Source organism: Leptosomus discolor, chromosome Z (genome assembly GCF_034619465.1).
Source record: "Leptosomus discolor isolate bLepDis1 chromosome Z, bLepDis1.hap2, whole genome shotgun sequence".
In the NCBI taxonomy this organism is placed as follows: Eukaryota; Metazoa; Chordata; class Aves; order Leptosomiformes; family Leptosomidae; genus Leptosomus; species Leptosomus discolor.
The window spans coordinates 66953591-66970190 of NC_141419.1; the positions used below are offsets into that span (position 1 = coordinate 66953591).

A 16600-nucleotide genomic window follows, 5' to 3' on the forward strand; every position below is an offset into this window, starting at 1 on the left:
CTCTAGGGGAAAAAGTTGAATACTGGTAACTTCATCCATTTTGAATGTTTATACGCATTCATTTGAAAAATACCAAATTTAAGAATAAGGTAATACCTGGACAAAAGGCTCAAACTAACAAGCACTGCAGAGCAAAATAAGGCTCCAGGATTCCTGTGTGTCAGGGAACGATCCTGGGAACCTGCCTACAGTTAGGGCTTTGTTCAAATTACGTCTCGCAGGGCAATTAGTTTAACTTGCCTACACCAAGAACTTGGTGTAACTGGTATCAGGAAAGCAGAGAATCTGCCATTTTTGAGATAGCTAACTTGCAAATAACCCTCTGTACACACGAGGAAAACAATATTTTAAGTGTTCAAAGACTCTTTTCCTTAAATACATACATCTGTGGGAGGACATAGTATTGTTCAGTTGCTTAACAACCTTCTGTAGCTAATGGTCTGAAGTGAAACCAATCAGTAAAGTACAGAAGTATGTTGAAATGTATCAAGACACCAAAAGGTAGTCCAACTCCTAGGAAATAAGGCAACAAAGCAGCCACAGCCCATGTCTGCTGGCTTTCTTGAAGCAGCTTTAAATTATGATGTGGTCTCATGTCTCCTGAAAATGTCATGGCTGACATGGTAGCAATGTTTTTTTCCTGCAAACAAAAGGCTATGGTTCTGGAAAACAATTTTAAATCTGCAATCCAAACAAGTCCTCTTGTCTAAAGAGTCACTTTTTTTTCTAACCAAATCCATTAAAATATTATTGAATATATGTCACAAGACCTTTACTACAAGTTTTGTATTACATTCAAATGAATAAGGCAGCTTTTGGCCAGAAAAAAATAGCTTTTTGTAGTCTTAAGCAAAATATAAGTCCTGCTGTGTAACCAAGGTACTCTGTTGGGGAAACAGGGGAAAGGAAGTTTCCTTATTTAAAACTCTACAGTTTTTAACTTAGAGGCAAATAAAACATAATCAGGAGTTTGGTAAAATATGTTCATAAAAGATGCACTTCAAAGCAGCTAAATTCAAGCTGCTAGTCATATGCCTGCCTGCCTTTGAGAGGCTTCCATGACTGTGTGATCTTTCATTCTTGCATCTAAAATGCTATGTTGTTAAGAACCAGACTGGAAAAAAATATCGGTGTTACTCTTCTTTAGCAGGCTTCAACTACAGAAGTACAAATTGGGCCCATGAGACTGACACAAGATCCAATTCAGGTAAGGTGCTCTTTCACTTTCTTGATATAGTCATTTCAGTGTTAACGGGTGAAGAAATTAAGGTTCAACCCCTATAGTTAAGTATAATTTTTCATTTTACTTGTTCAAGGACTGTGAGATGGGTAATTGGTGTTTTGGTTTATCTGATCGCTTGAGAAGAGATCTACAAGTAAAATAACTTGGTAAACAAGGTGCTCAGATTGCCATTAATACCAAATCATTCCTTTTAAATGTCCTGTCAATAGTAGTGTTGTGTTTGTGTGTGTGTGTTTGTGCTGCCTCTCTGGATGTTAAAACCTATTCAGTTCTGATAAACCACAGCAGAGAGCTCCAATAGAAACTTTAGGTACCTATCAAGTTTTTCTGGGTTTTGCACAACAGGACAGAGAACTGTGCTTTTACACATCCAATAAATTGTACCACTTCGAACAAGATCAAGTTGAACTTCAGCTTAAGAAGAAGTAGCTCTCACCCATACTTGCTTCTGTTTCTGCATGTTTCATTCCTGTGCCAGTAAACAGATAGCAAGCATTATTTTTTTAGTTTGTAGTGGGAATTAGAACTCTCAGATAATAGGAAATTAAGTAATCTTAGGCTTTAATATGACTCTAGTGATATAGCATTCATTTGAATTAACTTTTTGGGTCACTTAGCTCGGTAAAATTCAGAGACATTTAGTCGCCAGTCGCTTCTTCTGTTCTGGGTTTGTGTTTTTTTTCCTGTATCTGGCTATGAGAGGAAAAACCTACATGTGGAAGAAATGCTGTTCTCAAGGAAAATAAATCACATGTATATGCATCATAAAGCTTTATGGTTTTATTTCTGTATTAAGCATTCAGTCTTAATAATGGCTTGATCTGATGAAACTATTTGTTTATACTATAATAAGTCTGTTTAACAGTGGCTTCAGCAGTAGACTGGTCTTTGGTTCTGCAAGGAATTTCAACATAAAGGTGTGGAACTCTTCATGGAAAAATGTGAAGATTTTTCCTATATGAAGGGAAAGTGTTTTTTCTGTTGTTTTTAAAAGTGTTTGAGACACTTCTTGGTATCTTGGCAGGTGTGGATGTTACTTTGCCCCCACATTACACAAATGAGAATCTGTGGTGCTACCATAGAAGATCTTAAGTAAAGCAAAAAGCAGACCTTAAGTAAAACCATTAACTGAAGAATTTTCCATAAAGACATTGCCATACACTAACTTATTTACAGCAAAGGGAAAATATTTCATGCAAACCCACCTTCTTTGTTTGTGGAATCAGTCACATTTGGCCAAGTATTGCATACATCCACGCATTTAAAAAATGTGTGTTAATCTTTTATTCCATCTTCACAATGGAGTTACGTGTTTTTCTGCTCTGTGCAAACAGCTACTGAATATCACATTTTAAATGTTTGTTTGTGGGTGCTTAATCATGTTCACAAATGTCTGATAAGTCAATTTAGTTTGTTAGAACGGTCACCACCGGGGCTTTTCTTTAGCATTGTTCATTTTATTCTGGTGTGTGTTTTATGCTGTTATGGGACACCTGTGCCAACCTCGAAATGGCCCGTATTTTTTGTCTGAGAGGTGACCTTACTTGTGACTGTGACCTGCCATAAACTATTTAATAGATTCCTCACTGGACTTTATGACCATCTGTGTTGGATGACAAATCTGGTTTGGTTTGTACTAGATGTGACCCAGGTGTTGCTGGCCTTAAGGGGCAAGGGGAAGAGGCCAAAACAAACCTACCAGCTCTGACCCTCCAAACACCCTCCTCACATGCAGCTTGCACATCTGCCACAACTTTTTACCAAGCCTTGCAAATAGGCATGGTTTGATTCTGAGACCTTAGAAATGATCATGATAAAAGTACATGTAAACATGCTTTCTCCAGAGAATACAGGAGAAAGGGTTTTTTTTTATAAACACTTAGTGCACATAAAAAGGTGTCTATCCTTTTGCAGAAGTGTTTACCAGGGCTGATAAAGATTTTGATGTGTCACCCATCCAAATACTAAAATTTCTCACCTCTTAGGGCACTCATTGGCCATCACCTCTATCACAGCATTAACATCAACTCCATTTCTGTTCTGACGATGGTGATCTTCCCTGCTGAGCTGCAAACAAAGCAGGATGATGCACGGCATTTCGCTGTTCCCCCATGCAAATTTTCAGTGTAACAGGAGCTCCTCCCTAACTTAATTCAGAGCCACTATGTGTCTTCCTCTTTAAAACTATCTTACTGGGGTACAATAACATAAAAATAATTAAGTAACTTTATTTTTACTTCTTAAGTTGCTGTTTGTAATTTTGTCAGTTTCATTGTGGTACCCTATGTTCCTGTACTCAGCTGGTGTCTCTTAATTTATTTTGAGCTCTTTAAAGCAAGCCTCTGTCCATTTTCTGTATTTATATGGTAAACTGAGAACAAGACATGCAATAATTGTGCAAAGCAAATACTTAGAAAGATGTTAAAAATTCCAGTATATCACCAAAAAATGTAAAGATCTCCACAGAAGTCCATGGTGCGCCATGTGCTAAACCAGGGCTGCACTGAATAAAATTATCCTTTTGCAGTAACACTGACAAATTATACACAAAAAAATAGCTACATGGGGCTTTTCCCAAGAAACACAGGTTGAATTCAAGCTTTTCCTTGAAAAGTGCTGTTTATGTGGATTGTTACATTTTCATCTTGATTTTGAAAGCGTATCTTGCAATATACTTCTAGTTACATTATGTTTTGACAGTTTCTAGTCAGCTTCACACAAAAGTTAATGAGAAAGCATGGTAATAATATTTTAAGAAACATTTTAAATTGAATATTCTCAGAAGGATTCGCACACTGATAATTAGCTACCAGTGAGAGATAGGGCGGTTAAGGTAATTAAGCTCCTTTATTTTCCAGCTGGTAAATTATGGCATTTTGCAATCCTTTATTTCCACACTAGGAATGTTGAGAGAAGGAAGATATCAAAAAATGTGCCCCCCAAAAAACATTTTGTGAACCATATTGTACCAAAGTAAAACTAAGAGGAGCTGGAACCAAACAGAAGATTTTGTCAGAGTAGGGACTTTACCCGAGTCTCCACAGACAGTCTGCAACTCAACTGTGTCAGTGCTTTCCAGCACTTTGATGGCTGGAAAAAAATCAGGGATTATGTAGAGTGACAACTACCTGGATGTTGTCAGTAACTCAAATCTGCTTATTGTTAACTGCAATTAGTACTACTCTTTCTAAAAAATTGAAACTTCTTATTTCTTAATATTTATGGAAATTCTGAGCATGTAATTTTCTTCCACTGTTTAATGAAACCTTGACTGGTTGTCCTGCCACAGTAACAGTAATTGATTTGTTTATTGTTTAGAATTCAACAATCCAGACAGCTCAAGATAAGAGAAAAGTTATGGCCACCTTTTCTAGCTTCTAGACTGACGGTGTTGAGTTTCCTGTGGTGACAGGACAGCTGCATAGAGCAGCACAGATGAAAGGTTATTGACCTTTACATGGGCATTTGGGGCAAAATTTGCATACTTTGCACAGACAGGTTGTTTCAGTGGAGTCAGGGGTTGATTTTTATTTATGAAATGCACAGGATTTTGCTTTATACATAGATTATTCTCTGGCTGCTGCCTTTCTGTGCAATTTGAATAATTGTGGATAAACTTTCTGAGACCTTTCTTTTTCACAGCATGTTTGCACTAAACTAATGTTTTTCTTCATCTGTCACACCGGGTGGCATAGTTAGTGATCAGTTGCTATGGTAAATATGTACAAATTGTGAAGGGGATTGTCTACATGACTTCTGTTCCTAGCTATGTAATTTGTACGCTGATAATATATGTATTACAGGGCAAGGATGAAAAATTTGTCCTCTCTGAAAAGCACTCTCTTTCAGACAAGAAGCCCACAAATACAGCTGCTTTCAGCCTGTGTTCTGTGTGTCAGTTAGCAAACAGACTTCCTACAGCATCAGTTTGATATTTAGAACAGCGCCTCAGCACACATCCTTCCTGATCTTCTGTGAGCAGTTCTTTAAGTGTTCAGTTGAAGTTGTCGAGACTACCTCATATGCTTACATAACAATTTATTGGGTAAAAATTGTGATGTTTGAATCAATTTTTTTTTTCCCCTACACAGCCATGTCTATACCTGCTTGTCTGGGTTTTTTTCAGTTTTGAAAGAATATGGGTTAACTCCATTTTGTTGTACATCAAAGGAGAAATAATGAATAAAAACTGTACTATGTTAATTGCTTATCCCTAAAGAGTGATAATTAAGGCAGTTGCATTTCAGATCGTTGAGGCCATCCCAGCTACACACACAGTTAAAAGTGTGTGTGTCTGGGGTGGCCTAATGAGAGTGGCAATGATGTATGAACACCTACCCAGCTACTCTGGGTAGCTGCTAATTGAATTTCAGTGTGAGTTAGAAAAGACTCATCATCTGGCAGCTGGTTTTGTCCTAAATATCAGGCCTACACAGTTAACTATAGATTATCTATTGATAATTACTCTTTATCTATTAAGAAAGTTGTGCTACTGCATCAGCTGTTTTACAATCTGTAGTTCAGTCTTCCCACTTTCAAAGTAAGACTCAATCTTTCGTACAGCAGAAGTGTTTGTTAAGATCTGACCATGCAGAGAACTGTTTTGTATGTTTAATGTGGTGCTACTGTTTGGCGTGATTTGCAGGTTTTGCTGATCTTTGCAAAAGAAGACAACCAAAGTGATGGTTTCTGGTGGGCCTGTGACCAAGCTGGATATAGGTGCAATATTGCCCGGACTCAAGAGTCAGCGCTTGAAAGTTTTCTTGATAAGCACCAGGAAATAATAGTTATAGATCACAGGAACTCCAGATACTTTGATGCAGAAGATATCTGCAGGTAACCTGAAGGACCCTATGCTTCCCTTGAACTTCAGAATATGTTGTACAAACCCCAACCTAATTTTAAAAACGAGATAGAAGGGGAAAAAAATCCAAACAAAAAATGAACCCCCAAAACTATAGTAAAATGGAAGTTTGGTGTTTGAGGCCAAGAGGTTTTGCATAAGCCAGAGCTCTTGTGAAATTACTGCCTGCTGTCTGTGCCTGCTTCTTTCCTGGGTTACTGCTGCAGCAAATCTGAAGCTGCAGCACTTCAAAGGAATGTGTTTGTTTGTCCACTGAGTCAGGCACTGCCAGCTCTTCACAAAAGTTCACATCACTCTTCTGATCCACATGACTCTGTCTAGCAGTTCTAAGGTTGCAAGCGCTTTGCATTGGGATTCTTTGCTAAAATACAGTGTTCCAGCTGAAGCATACATTTTGTACCATACACCATACTGTGCTTCTCAGTCCATCTGAACTGAAATTTGCCATGTTTATGACATGGAGCATTTTAAAGCTCAAGTACTTGTGCTCATGGAAGTTCTTCTAAAAGACCAACAAATAAATATAAAGACTGTTTATTCAGGATAGTGTGACGTGACTGAAAAAAAAGTATCGTTAGCCAGTAAAAAGTGAATGGAGTGTTCTTCCAATAGCTTTTTTTTTCAGTTTCTCAAGAATATGAAAAGTGGTAGATTTTTTTTTATTCAGCATTTCATAAATGATAGTGTTATCATATACATTTGCTATACTCTCTTTTTTTACTTGCATGCCCCAAAAGTACTTCCCACCCTCTTAAGAAAGTTTTACAATGTCTAGAAAGACAACGGTAAATATGAGAGAAAGTAGTGGAGATTCTTGTTTAAATTAGCTAATGGGTATTGAAAATGCATTGTATAGACTGACCTCCCTCAACCCATGCATTGAGGGCAGTCTGCCCCAAATAAGCTAAGTAAACAGGGCAAACCTTTGCTAGCTTATAAGAGTGGATTTGAAGAGCTGCTGTTCACACACTGTGTTTTTGGAGCACTTCCCTCTTCACTGTGTTGAGCAAAATCTAAGTAATCTGGTAGCAAAATGAAAATGGATTATCTAAGTGGAGATAGGTAGGTTTTGGCAGTGTGATATCCTATTTTCTAGCCTCAATGGTGTCTTTCAGTCCTAGTTTTCATTTATATTTTCTGTGAAGATGCTCAGAGTAACATTGAGAAAGTATGAGGTGTAACTGAGAAATTTTCGTTTCTTCAGGTCTATTCGTGCCACAAAACCGTCAGAGCACACCGTAATACTAGCTGTGGTTCCACGCACGTAAGTATTATTGTTTTGTGAAAGGTTTTTATTTTACTTCATAAGAAAGTTATATATAAGAGTTATCTAGTAACAGAAAGTATCTTGCTAGCAAGCCTTACAGAGTAAGTTTAGTATTATTTTACCTGAAATGGGTTAGTGATGTTTTATGTGGCCTGTTTAAGTATTTGATACCTTTCCATTTCCATACAGACTGGTACCGTCCTTGTCATCTTCAGAGGATCATAATGTAATGGCTTGTATAGTAAGAAAAAATAGAAAGCTATGTGTTGGTTTCTAAAAGAAAAAGTCATCATAGAATCATATAGTGGTTTGGGTTTGAAGGAACCTTAAAGATCATCTAGTTCCAACCTGCCTGCCACAGGCAGGGACACCTCCCACTACACCAGGTTGCTTAAAGCCCCATCCAACCTGGCTTGAACACTGCCAGGGAGGGGGCAGCCACAGCTTCTCTGGGCAACCTGTGCCAGTCCTCACCACACTCGCAGTAAAAATGTCTTCCTAATATCTAATCTAAATCTCCCCTCTTTCAGTTTTAAACCATTACCCCTCCTCCTACCCCTACACTCCCTGATAAGGAGTCCCTCCCCATCTTTCCTGTAGGCCTCCTTGAAGTACTGGAAGGCCACTAGAAGGTCTCCCCAGAGCCTTCTCTTCTCCAGGCTGAACAACCCCAACTCTCTCAGCCTGTCCTCACAGGGGAGGTGCTTCAGTCCCCTGATCATCTTCATGGCCTCCTCTGGACCCACTTGGGCAGGTCCATGTCTTTCTTATGCTGGGGGCTCCAGAGCTGAGGACAGCACTGCAGGTGGGGTCTCACCAGAGCAGAGCAGAGGGGGATAATCACCTCCCTTGACCTGCTGGCCACGTGATTTTTTTGATGCAGCCTAGGATGGGATTTGCTTTCTGGGCTGCAGGTGCACACTGCTGGCTCATATTCAGGTTTTTTTCGTCCACCAACACCTCCAAGTCCTCCTCCCCAGGGCTGCTCTCAATCCACTCGTTGCTCAGCCTGTATCTGTGCTTGGGATTGCCCCAACCCAGGTGCAGGACCTTGCACTTTGCCTTGTTGAACTTCATGAGCTTTGCACAGGCCCACCTCTCCAGCCTGTCAAGGTTTCTCTGGATGGCCTCCCTTCCCTCCAGCGTGTCAACCGCACCACACAGCTCAGTGTCATTGACAAACTTGCTGAGGGTGCACTCAATCCTACTGTCCATGTCACTGACAAAGATGTTGAACAGCAACTGTCCCAATACTGAGCCCTGAAGAATACCACTCATCACCGGTCTCCACTTGGACATCAAGCTGTTGACCCTGACTCTTTGACTACCACCATCCTTATCCATCGAGTGGTCCATCTGTCAGATCCATGTCTCTCCAATTTAGAGACAGGGATGTCATGCAGGTCAGTGTCAAATGCTTTGCCAAGTCCAGGTAGATGACATTTGCTCTTCCCTTATCCACCAATACTGTAACCCCATTGTAGAAGGCTGCCCAATTTGTCAGGCACAATTTGCCCTAGTGAAACCATGTTGGCTGTCACCAATCACCAAAAAAAAATACAAAGCTGTGTATTACTTTCTAAAGGAAGTAACTAGATCAAATAACACACTGTGGTTATAAGGGAACTGAATAATGTAGTAAACTTCAATCCTGTTGGTGCTAAACTCACCACAATGTTGTCCTGAAATCTATTCAGTAGTTCATACCCCATATATTCAGGCAGAATTCTTACTGACTTAAATACATTTTCATCAAATACCTTAAAAAAAGTGACCTTTCCTGTTCTTTGTTAAAACTCTTGCACGATACTGAATCCATTCTAATTTTATTAATTTCCTAGCTCCATTAAAATATTAGGAAATAGAGTGGCAGAAGAGCTATTCCTGCCAAGATTAGAAAATAGACTAAGCTTGCTGCTGAGCAAGACTTTCAAACTTGCTTCACCTTTTGCTTGATAACATTTTTTTTTGATTATTTCTCATAGTATATCACAGGTTGTCTTTTATCCTCTTCATGTTTTCTTTTTCTAATGCCCTTGTGTGTCTGTGAGGAGACAAAGGACTTCTGTAGAGTGTCTGTCAGGTTTGGATATAACAAGTAGGAACAACTATCAGGTTGTAGCAATAGTTGCAAATACCTATAAAAGATGATTATAGCATCAAATTCTGTAATAGTTGATTTTATATATGTATCTTATGCAAGAGTCTTCTCAGTGCATTCGTTATGTTTAGGTAACTATGTCAAATTTATACCATCTAATTCTTAAATGTTGTGTGACCATACAGCATACAAGTTCTGTTTAATATCTTCATCAACAATCTGGATGAGGGGATTGAGTGCACCTTCAGTAAGTTTGCAGATGACACTAAATTGGGCGGGAGTGTTGAACTGCTGGAGGGTAGGAAGGCTCTGCAGAGGGATCTGGACAGGCTGGATCGATGGGCTGAGGCCAGTTGTGTGAGGTTTAACAAGGCCAAGTGCCAGGTCCTGCACTTGGGTCACAACAACCCCATGCAGCGCTACAGGCTTGAGGAGGAGTGGCTGGAAAGCTGCCCAGCAGAAAAGGACCTGGGGGTGCTGGTCGACATCCGGCTGAACAGGAGCCAGCAGTGTGCCCAGGTGGCCAAGAAGGCCAACAGCATCCTGGCCTGTATCAGCAATAGTGTGGCCAGCAGGAGCAGGGAGGTGATCGTGCCCCTGCGCTGGGCACTGGTGAGGCCGCACCTTGAATGCTGTGTGCGGTTTTGGGCTCCTCACTACAAGAAGGACATTGAGGTGCTGGAGCGTGTCCAGAGAAGGGCAACGAAGCTGGTGAAGGGTCTGGAGAACAGGTCTGATGAGGAGCAGCTGAGAGAACTGGGGTTGTTCAGCCTGGAGAAGAGGAGGCTGAAGGGGGACCTTATTGCTTTCTACAACTGCCTGAAAGGAGGTTGTAGTGAGGTGGGGATCGGTCTCTTCTCCCAAGTAACAAGGACTATAGGACAAGAGGGAATGGCCCCAAGCTGTGTCAGGGGAGATTTAGCTTGGACATGAAGAGAAATTTCTTCACCTGAAGTGTCATCAAACGCTGGAACAGGCTGCCCAGGGCAGTGGTGGAGTCACCATCCCTGGAGGTATTTAAAAGATGTGTAGATGTGGTGCTTAGGGACATGGTTTAGTGGTGGACTTGGGGGTGCTGGGTTAACAGCTGGACTTGATGATCTTAAAGGTCTTTTCCAACCTAAAGGATTGTATGATTCTATGATTTTGTTTTGTAGATCTGCTGACCAAGAAGAGACTTCTGTTGTTCCCCTTCTTAATGCAGGCTTCGATAGGGTATGTATAAATTACATATTTAATATAGTAACCATGATTGTTCTGTAAAGTACAGACACCTACTTCCTCAAATAGAAAACTATACATTTGCTTCTGTCAAAAATTTATTGATGAGAAACCAATGGCATTTGATTGGGTATTCTTTTCTTGTCAACAATCTATCAAGAAGCATATGAAATAAGAGAATCCGTGATCTAGAGAATCCTTCCACAATAAGCAGGAATGCTGAGATTCACTTCTGGTGGTCTGGGTGGGTGGTGGGTGGGTTTTGTTTGACTGCATTAAAAAAAATAGTGATGGGGGACCCTGATTAATGTGTGCTGAGTATTGCAGCATGCTGACTAGTCACCCGGACATCTCTATGTGCCTCAGAGTGCTGGGATTCCTGTTCTAAAGGGACTACAAGCCTAATCCAGGTCTTCCTGGTGTGAAGAAGAATTATTTTCTTTTCATGAGGTCTGATATGTTGACTTGCACATGTTCTTCTTAGGACAGCCTTAGAGGCTCTCCTGCACAGGCCACAGAAGGAAGATAACTCTTTGTGGGAGACAGAAGAAAGGCAGGTGTTCTCAGCTCTGAAAAAACGTTTGGTTCCTCACCCTCCTCCAACCTTTGTGTGGATGGGCTTTGGATAGATATTAACGTTATATTAATGTAATATAAATAATCTGTAATACGAAAGTTAGTCATTCATAAGGAATTTATGTATTGAAGTGATAGAAGCAAATCAATGGACGCTGTAGTTAGGGAGAATTAACTGTATATAGTTAGGGCAATTAACTGTAGTAGGAAAATCAGAGAAGGAAGGGAATTAACCCAGGCCGAATCTCATGCTAATATGCTCATACTGAGTCCAGTATCTGAGCTAACTCATATTTAATTTGAGTTTCTTTACAAAGCCAAACAAGAATCAGAGTCACCATTTGCAGATCATCTCAAAAAAGAGGTAATAGAACTTGCCTCTCATGCGAGTGTACTGTAGGGGCAAAAGCATTAAAGGCAAAAGCTTTTCTGAAGCACTTAGATGCTCTGAAAATTGGAAAAGTGAGGCTAAGAGAAAGGTCAGCCCAAGAATGCCAGTCCTTTCTTAGTGTAGTTTTGTCTGCGTCTCTCTAAAAAAAAAAAAAAAAAAATTCAAAGAAATCTTTATTTCTTCTCAAGTCTGATGTTTCCTTTAAAAACAAAATGCAGGGCAATATGTTTTGTGGGCTAGATTATAACTGTAGGTGTAGTACTGCATGGAGCCAGAGAGGAGACATATAGTGGCACACTGTCTGCCTAGGAAAGTAAAATCATTTTGCATCTGGCAGGTTCTCTAACCATTCTCTCTAGCTGTCCCAAATTTACCAGAGAGGTTGCATAATATTGTAATTCCCTACTGGAATTATTTTCAAGCCTTTAAAACACATCTGATGTCAAAGATCCTATTTTTGCAATGGAGTGGACATAGGAATTATTTCTGCTTGGATGGGGATCAGTAGGGACTAAATCCATTAACACCACACTGCCACCCCACCCGCCCCACAAAGATATAAAAGTACTCTTCTTCAAATACAGAGACAGTATTTGCAGGGAATCTCTTCCTGAGCAAGAAAATGAAATTTATTTTTGGAAAATCATAGCTCTTAAAATTACAAGTTTCTTTTCACTATTTTTATTTTTGTAGTCCAGCCTTTCTGGGAGCTTTATTTTACATTATCACTATTCATCATATCAGCATTTGTCCTATTTTTGCTCATCATCTTCCTCCTCTTCCCTTGACAAAACACTGAATGCAATTGCTCCGTCTCGTGCTGGCTGTCTTCTAAATGCATCTCCAACTTGATTAGTAAAGAGTCTGAACTTCCAGACAGTTAATCTGTCACCTTTTTTTTAGGGTTTTGTAGACAAAACCAGACTTTTTACATCAGGTTTGTATCTAAAGATTCCAAATAACTCCTTTTTTGGAGGGTGCTCTTGCAAATAATCATAAATTTTTGTTCATGCAGTGAAAAACTGATTATGCTGCTTTAAAATGTTCTGTTGCCTTCATATGTATTTATGTTGAGAGTAGTATTTTTCTGCGTTTATATGTACCTATAATATATAGTAAGTAGTCCTAAAGAAATGACTTTTCATTTCTTCTAATGAAATCAGTGATAATTGATCAGTATCCAGATCTGGATCACTATGATCACTAAAAGATCTTATAAACAGTGAGAGATGCCAGGAGTCAATTCTGTTAAATTATACATTTCTTTGGCATGTTTCTTTATGCTGATTTATTTCTGTTTCTTCTTCCTTCTTTTCAAGAAAGTCTGTTTTATTACATCTCCTGATTTTTTTCCCCTATATCATTAACAGCTTTTGTGTTTGTGTGTTAATGGTATTGTTAATGCAGTATGTTTATTATGCTGATTTTTTTTTTCCTCTCAGCCTCATAAATCTAATAGTGATGGCCTACTTAGGATGGACTAATTTAAATAAGTGATTTGGCTTCCTGACTGATTTTTTACTATGATTAAAATTAGCGAACAGGGAACCTTAATGTTTGCAGTTACTCAATTACAGTCTTGTCTTGTATTTTGAACTTTACTTCTTTTCCTAAACAAATGTTGATTCTCATTGACTAGTTACTATTAAACCTTTCTGGTTTGCAACAAAATAGATTTTTAATATTAAACCTAGTATGTTTTGCTAAGCAAGAAGAATGATGCATTCCTACTAATTGGTGACTCTTGTGGATTGTGTCAAATTCTGTATAGGACAACAGTGGAATCCAATTATGATGAAATAAAATGTAATTTCAGAGTATATTTTAGTTAAATCAAAATGTACTGTATAAACTTTTTTAAAAGAAAATACTGTTATCTGCCTTCTGGTATTTGAGACTTAATAGATCTTCATGTTCTTGTGCCTCAGTTAGATGGACAGATCAGAAAAAGGAGTTGTTTCCTACTTTTTTGAGGTCCCAATCGACTTCTCAGCTTTGAGTGAGACAGTGAATGAATGGCATTAGTACTACAAACTTCAATAAAGAGATTCTGTGCATCTGCATAAGACTATACAACAGTTAAGAGCAGGTTTAGTGCTTCAAGAAGCTGCATTCTTGGTTCTTAGCCAAAGATTTGTGCCGAGATAGTGGTTGACTTTTATCAGTAAACAGCAGGGGTTAAATTTTGTCAGTAAGAGCACTGTTTTAAAATTCAGTTGATGAAGAGCTTTAGTATGTTCTAGTAAAATAGGTTGCCAACATTGTTAAACAGTATATTATTGGTAGAGTTGGCTTTATATTGTTTTAAATTCAGCATCAGCATATTTGAATATTTAAAAGAGCACCCCAAAACTGAAAATCTCAATCTACAGTGCTGTGGAAGACAGCAGGCAGTTTGTAATGCAGAAGCACAACATCATTTGTACCTTTGCTTCTGCCAACTTGATATTGTTCCTTTTGGTTTCCAATACATTTACTTAGCATGTGAAGTGAGAATTACAGAAATATTTTAAGATCTTAATATTAAGAAGTGAAGCAGACGCTTGTCAACAGTTATTTTTAATTTTACTTTTTTAAATTTTGTTGGCAACTTGGGATTAAGCCATTGGTCCCCAAAACACAATTTTTCATACAGGAGAGAAGTGTAGATCTTTTAAAAGCCGTTCTTTGTTTCTCGGAGGTTTGAGTGCTGCCTCTTGACTCTGCATGCAGCTGTGCTGTGACAACTAGTGACAACACAGTGTACTTTCTGTGAAAACTAGAGTCAGTGCATGTATTTTTAAAGGAGTGATATAGCTCTTCATAGCATAAATTTACTAATAAGCAGTGAATTTTAATTGAAGTCAGAGAATCTACTTTTTTTGTATCAACACAAAGTTTCTGATTTCAGCAGGACCAAGCAGAAGACCTTTCAGCTTACTACCTTTGCCTAACAAAGACAGGACATTCTCTCTTGTCTGGAGTATGTAAAAGTTTGTTAACTGTTGTCAGTGTTCTGTTTACTTTATATACTTTTCTACACTTCTGAATTCACCGTGACAGCTCAAGGAGATTACTTGTGGAGCAAAGTTAATTCACTTTCTGAGCTTCAGCTGCAATATTTGCTTGAAAACAAATGAAATGCCAAATACCATTAATTTTTTTTTCATTTTTTTTAGCATGAATGTTTTATGTCTCTAAGGTATTCTATTTCCACTCTGAATCAAGGATAGATGTTCAAAATGAAATATCAAGGCAATACTTGGTTTGTGTGAGGCTGTGTTTGGGTTTTTTAGATTATCTAACTGGGTTCCTAATGCCAAATGGGAAAATTCACAGTTGAGGTTTTAGCATATTTTTATACTTGCTTTGTATTTAGATAGCCATGTTGTCTTAAGAACTAGAAAATCATTCCTGTGCAAAAGATTACTGAACACAAAAGGTACAGCTAAAGCTTTTTATTTCTACAGAATCACAGGATGGTTGAGGTTGGGAGGGACCTCTGGAGGTCATCTTGCACAAACCCCCTGCTCAAGCAGGTCCACCTAAAGTAGGTTGCCCAGGACCATGCCCACACAGCCTTCTAGATCTCCAAGGCTGGAGACTCCACAATCTCCCTGGGCAATCTGTGCCAGTGCTCAGTCAGCCTCACAGTAAAAAAAGTGTTCTCTGATGATCAGACGGAACCTCCTGCATTTCCATTTGTGCCCATTGCCTCTGGTCCTGTCACTGGACACCACTGGAAAGAGGCTGGCTCTGTCCTTTTGCACTCTCTCTTCAGATATTTGTATAACTTGATGAATCCTCCCCCTTGAGCCTTCTCTTCTCCATGCTGAGCAGTCCCAGCTCTCTCAGCCCTTCCTCACAGGAGAGGTGTTTAATCACCTTTGTGATCGTCAGCTGAACTTGTGCCAGCTCTCTTTATAAGGTCAGCATTTTAGTTGCAGGAACAGAAACAACAGTTTAAAACCATTCCAGACTTTTTAATGCTCTCTTGATTTGTCTTCCAGCAATTCATGGAGGATAGCAGCATAACTGCTTGTTACAATGAACTGGTTCAAATAGAACATGGGGAAGTGAGATCTCAGTTCAAATTACGGTATGTAGAAGTGTAAGGAACAGCAAACATCAACTGCTTGGTCTACATGATAGTATTGTTACTTTCTGCTTCTTCCCAGCTACACGTGTGTCTGCTAACATACTTATAACCTTATTTCCTTCTTCTGTTATTTTGTAAAGGACAAATTTAAGTGCCTTAGTAACTAGTACCCTGAGAAAGGTTGATCTGTGTATGTTTCATTCACTGGTGGTCTAAATGACAGCTTTCCTTAATACAAAATGCAGTACATGTCCTTTTTTCTGATGCTTGCTTGTGTCCCATATGTCTTCAGTGCACATATTGAATTTGGCAATGTTCTAGCAGCCATTACTACCAGCATTACAGTCAGGACAAGATCCTTTAGCAGAAATATTGCAGAACAGCAACTTTGGCTCATTTAATTGCAAGGGTGGCATTTTAAAAATGCTGTCTTACGTGTAATGTTTATGGGCTGCAAATCTACATGATCCTAAAATTTCAGAAGTCATTCTTGATCTCCTGTGTGATTTCATATTTGATAGCTTGAGTTGAATGCAATCTTGATCTGGCTCTTCATAACCTGAGTTTTTATTTTCTTTCTTAGGCAATGAGTAGCAGAGGTTTTTTAGCTTAGTGAGAAATTAAATGCCCTTCATTCCCTTATGACTTTTTCTTCAATTTGACTAATTTTATATTTTATACAGGTGCTTATACATGCATGTAAATATGTTTGCAGTACAACTATATGAAAAAAGAACCTTGAAGCAGAGAAGATGTAGTTCCCTGGCTGTCATAAATTAATTCCAGTTCCATCTGCAGAAAATACTATTGCTTCTCTACAGGTTTCAGTGTCTCTGTTTAAGAAGCAGATTTTTCTCTT

General features: G+C 38.9%; 1 protein-coding gene across 1 annotated transcript in view; it reads left to right on the forward strand.

Annotated features, from left to right (window-relative positions):
- Positions 1-16600, forward strand: part of PDE8B (phosphodiesterase 8B) — a 77046-nt gene that overhangs the window by 34474 nt on the left and 25972 nt on the right. The window contains exons 2-6 of the mRNA XM_086480402.1: positions 1148-1207; positions 5889-6079; positions 7312-7371; positions 10633-10690; positions 15653-15741. Coding sequence (XP_086336528.1) covers positions 1148-1207; positions 5889-6079; positions 7312-7371; positions 10633-10690; positions 15653-15741 — 458 coding nt within the window. The remainder of the gene's footprint in view (positions 1-1147; positions 1208-5888; positions 6080-7311; positions 7372-10632; positions 10691-15652; positions 15742-16600) is intronic.